General features: G+C 30.0%; 1 protein-coding gene across 1 annotated transcript in view; it reads left to right on the top strand.

Moving 5' to 3' along the window:
* The window catches only part of LOC113368175 (elongation factor-like GTPase 1), a 42858-nt gene extending 37824 nt beyond the window's left edge, over positions 1–5034 (top strand). The window contains exon 2 of the mRNA XM_026609743.1: positions 4718–5034. Within this exon, the coding sequence (XP_026465528.1) occupies positions 4718–4906 (189 nt within the window). The 3' untranslated portion in view covers positions 4907–5034. The remainder of the gene's footprint in view (positions 1–4717) is intronic.
* Positions 5035–5305: the final 271 nt, after the last annotated feature.

The raw sequence follows: 5305 nt of genomic DNA on the forward strand, positions 1-5305 counted from the left end.
ACACAGTGATGGTTTTTAATAATTTTTATACCAAAGATGCTTTCAGTTATGAAAATTTTACATGACAATGTAAATTTGGTTTTTAATTAATTGTACTAGATATTAGCGACAATACTAATCAGATGTGATGAGTTTGTCCATCTCTGTTAGGCCATTTGAATGCTCGGCTTATCGGTTCTCTTGTGATTTTAAATACGTTTAGTCCGATCAGAGATTTTCTCTCCTGCCGATAGCTTCTGGGCTTGTGCATCGGCTTCTGAATTGTGCTGCCGTACGACGCGACGCGTTCCTCTGCCTTGTTGTTGTTTATTCTTTTACTTTTTTATTATTTTTTATTTTTTTTATTTTTTTTTACTTTTTCATCTTCTTTCGTCTTCTCTGTCCTTTTTTCTGAATCCATTATAATATTTATGAGAGTGGCAGCACTCGGTTATTCTTTCTGGTTATTACCATCTGGCTAACACATCCCAAGTTTCAGCGATCTCTCTTGCAGTTTCCTTTTATTGGGACGCAGACTAATATGATTTGTAGTGAGAGACGTAACGCGTTTTTATCATCGATTTTATGATCATTTCAAGCCTTAATTAATTGTTTTCTTTAGAGCGAAGGGAAAAAATTGTATCTTTAGAATTCCGTTCTCGGATCATCATTAGCAGTACGTTTTGTTTGTTATATTGCTGCAGGATTCATAAACACACACACACACCACACATATATTATATATATATATATATATAGATATAAAATTGGAGATGCTATATTATCTATACCCTTCAATAATCAGGGCTTATTTTATTATTATTTTGTATTCTGGTTTTTTCTGAACAGAACAATCAATCAATAGGCTGAATTAGGTGTCATAAAACTAGTTATAAATGGTATTTTTTCCTTGAGCAAGTTGCATCAACTTCTAAATGTGTAAATATTTGACTTAGTCAATTCAGATTTAGCAAACTTTTAAAACTGTGACGATACAGTTTTCAATTGTTTATTTCGAAATAAAGTTAACTTCAATTTCATTCATTCATTTCAATTTATTCAACACATTTCATTCTACTCACATGTTATAGAAATGTATTTTATTTAAGTGTGCACCTCAATGCACCAAAAGAGCACTTTTCATATCCTTGTAATATTTTTTTAGACTTTAGTTTCTTTTTTGACCATCAACTCCACGATACAATGTTTTATCAAATTCATCGAAGAAGAGATTTTCAAAATTAAATTACTGACTCTCCAATTTCTCTATAATTTATGAAATATATTACCAGAATTGCCAAAAGGCAATTTAGTTTATTTAAAGTATAGCAATTTATGCTTGTTTTGATATTTTTTTCAGAGATTAGTAAAATTATTAATACTCGATAAAAATCATTTGTATCACACATAAATGCGTTATTATTATATGATATTGATTATTGTATTCAAATAAATAAATATGATGATATGGTTATGTGGGTATGAATGAGTATATTTGCATACCTATACCCATATATCTATATATATCCCAGAACTTAACGTCAAGCCAAAACGAGGTGATAGTGTTGACTTCAACTGTCCTGAAAAAAATAGAAAAAAAATTTACGTTGCTTGGAAATCATGAGCTTTTAAGTACAACCTAGGGCTTTGGTGAAATTATGACCATTTTTTGGTGATTATGGTTAATTGTTATTAAATGTTTAAATTTGTTATTCATGTTTGTTTGAGTTGTTTAAATTCAACCGTCACCGTGCCCAACATTTCTAAGACCGTAGTAAAAAAATAATAACACAATTGCCTCTAAGTTTACAAGATTTTTTGTTGGACTGTGAATTTAATTATGTATTTTAAAAACGGTCGAGTTTGAGAGGCCCTCCATCAAAAAAATGTACTAAAGTCTGTTGACAAATTTCATCAAAAGTTAGCGCATTAAATCAGGATAATGAAATCGTTAAATACTTAAAAACTTTATTATTGAAAAATTTCGAGAAAAAAACAAAAACTTAAATATAACACTATAAAGACTAACGCATTTCGCTCATTTTCATTTCATATGTTTTTCTCTCGCACATTTAAGCTTGCGCTTATACCAGCGTTTCTCAAACTTATTTCTTCCAATGCCCTCTTTGAAGATCAAAATTTTTAGGGTCCTTCTATGAAATTTTTTTCTACCTATATTATCTCTAAAAAGACTTTTTTTAAAAATTTTAATAATATAGTTATAGTGTGCTGTATTACTTGCTGTAACCTTACATTCTAAATTAAAAAAAATTACCAGTGATGGCAAATAAAACGCTACTTAAAACAATGCTTACATTTAACAAAATTTAGTTAGAAGCCTCTTATTGCCCCCCTGGATATTACAATCATCCACCAGGGGGCGATATCGCCCACTTAGGAGACAGTTTGGCTTATACATAAATGTGAGATTATTGTGAGTAAGGGGCAAATTCTCTGATATAAATATATAAATAATAGACCGTAATATAGCGTTGTTATGGCAACGCTATGTTACGCTTCTTTCTTGGTACTAAAATCTGCCAAAATGCTATGTATTTGCTGTGCAGTCAAACGTTTTAGCATTTTGGCAGATTTTGGTTACAGTCTATTTCACAGGAGATTTGGCTTCTGAAATGCACTAGAAAAAATTATGTCATTTTTAGGTTTTCATTTTTTAAACCTACACCAAGGTTTATGTACCAAGTCGCATCTGGACTTGATACACTAGAAAGTCGTAAACTAAAGAAAGTGCTTTTAAGTTATCAACATGGATTTAATATATATATATATATATATATATCGATATTTATTCATTTTATCTTGTTATAAAGTGTTTGCGTCGAAATATGCGCACCCACACCGTTCTGATTATAAACCAGGCTAAGCCCTCTGGCGCGTCCGCAGCCTCCCACACTAGAAATCTGGTCTCCATAGTGCGTACGATTATTACTAAATAACCTTTAGATTTAATTTAAATTACTGGATACTGTATAATCCTGTTTTACCGATGAAAAGGTGATAAAGTAACATGCATTGCGATTTGCACATTCTGTTCAATGCTCAGATTTATAACTCATATTTATTATTTTTACCTATAGTACAACTAAATAAAACTAGATTTTATGTTTGTGATATTGAAATAGCTGTTTTTTAACACTTGCACATGAATATAATTAGGGCACATATATCAAATAAACTTCAATTCAATTACAAATCTTCAAAATTACAATTTTCCACCTTCACCTGTGGTTACAACATAAGGTAAGGCGGGGCACAAAAGTCCAATTTTTCATTAATTATGCTTAAGTCTGTACAACTATGAATATAGATTTAGTTTCGCATTTTATCGAGATTTAACATGTGCATTCAAAGTCCTTTAATCCGGCACCCAACTATTCAGAATACCCAATAGACCGGCATTTTTTCAATTTTTTTTCAAAACTGTGCCTTTATAGCGAATAAAAACGTAAGAGGGCTATTAGAACGTTCTCGGGGTAGTTCGGAATCATTCGGAAGGTAAATTCCGTTGTGTCTAGGTTCATGATCAAAGTATGTTCTACGAAATACGTAGCCTTTACTTTCTAAAAAGTATTCGGTTGTTCTTTTAAGTTAGTCTCCTGAACACAAAGGCACAGTGCGCATATATCAGCAGATTTAACCACCTGTGTAGTGACCATGTTTCCAAAACTTGAACAAGATTTAAGTTTTGTTTAGGAAAACATTAAAAATTAGTAGTTAATAGTACATTGTTGTATATTTAGTATATTACACCTAAACATATCTACTATGACGACAATTACTAAAATTGACAAATTTCGTACATTATTATCAGATTTTATTAAAAGTTCAAAAAAATTACTTGAGAGATAACTTATCATTCAGTTTATACAACAAGAAATTTAAGAGTCCTGTCTAAGAAATTATTAAAAATCAGTAGTTAATAGTAGATTGTTGTTTTTATTATGTTATACCCAAATATGTCTACTATGACAGCTAATGCTAAAACCAACAAATTTTGTACTTTAGTATCAGATTTTACTAAAAGTTCCAACAAAGTACCTAGGAGATTCAGTTTACACTACAAGAAATTTATGAGTCATGTTTGAAAAATTATTAAAAATCAGTAGTTAATAGTAGATTGTTGTGTTTTTAGTATGTTATTCCCAAATATAATATGTCTACTATGACAGCAAATGCTAAAATCAACAAATTTTGTACTAGTATCAGATTTTATTAAAAGTTCCAACCTAGGAGAGAACGTATTATTCTGTTCACCCGACAATAAATTTATTAGTATTGTTTGAAAAATTATTAAAAATCAGTAGTTAATAGTAGAATGTAGTAATTTTAGTATGTTATACCTAAACGTATCTGCTATGCCTTGTTATTCAGAAGAAGAGAAAGGAAAACACGTAACACTAATTTTCAATCAGAAACTAGAATTCGTCTAACGCCTAGAATTTTTTGTTAAAAATTTACAAATATTTTCATTCTAATGAATGTAAAATAAGCTTTGTTGTTTGTATTTCCTACTAATTTTTAACCTAATTGTTTTTATAATTACCGCCCGATAGTCCGGAATTTTCGACAGTCCGACACAGGGCTCAATCTAACAATAAGAGCAAGTAATTCTACTGTATTATAATAAATCTAAATTTCTTAAGTTATCATTATGAGTTTTTATAATCTACTATATTTCTAATGCACAAAATAATACTAATAATATTTACAATTAAAGATTATAGATATTGACCCTTACTGGGTCCCTTCGACGGAGGAGGAGTACCTTCATTTTGGCGAAAAAGCCGACAGCGCAAATAGAGCAAGAACTTACATGGACGCTGTTCGCAGGAGGAAAGGGCTGGCAGTCGAAGAAAAATTGGTAGAGTTTGCTGAAAAACAACGAACACTATCCAAGAAGAAGTAGTTATTGTCTAACTTAAATTATAACGTTATTGATTATTATTTTATTACTCGTAATCATTGCCTTATTGGATTGTAAGTGTGTACCTTGTAATATTCTATTTCATAACTTCATAATATCAGTTTAGTTTCGAGGGACTCAAAAATGAATTTAAGTGAATTTAAAATTAACTCAATTTTAAATTTTCTATTATACATATTAACTATAACATATATGTAATACGTAACACTAATTTTTCGTGAATTATGGTATAAACGTTTTCTTTATCCCATGTATTGTTCAAAAAATATTTTTAAATATTACGTCGAAAAGGAAATAAATAAAATGAACTTCTTTAAACATATTTTTGTTTATAAGGCGAGTTAATAAAGAAGAGAACTGACAAAATTAGGAAGTCCTCAG

Source organism: Ctenocephalides felis, unplaced genomic scaffold, assembly GCF_003426905.1.
Source record: "Ctenocephalides felis isolate EL2017-DRISC unplaced genomic scaffold, ASM342690v1 CF-g0.4_SCAFFOLD_01170, whole genome shotgun sequence".
Classification (NCBI taxonomy): Eukaryota; Metazoa; Arthropoda; class Insecta; order Siphonaptera; family Pulicidae; genus Ctenocephalides; species Ctenocephalides felis.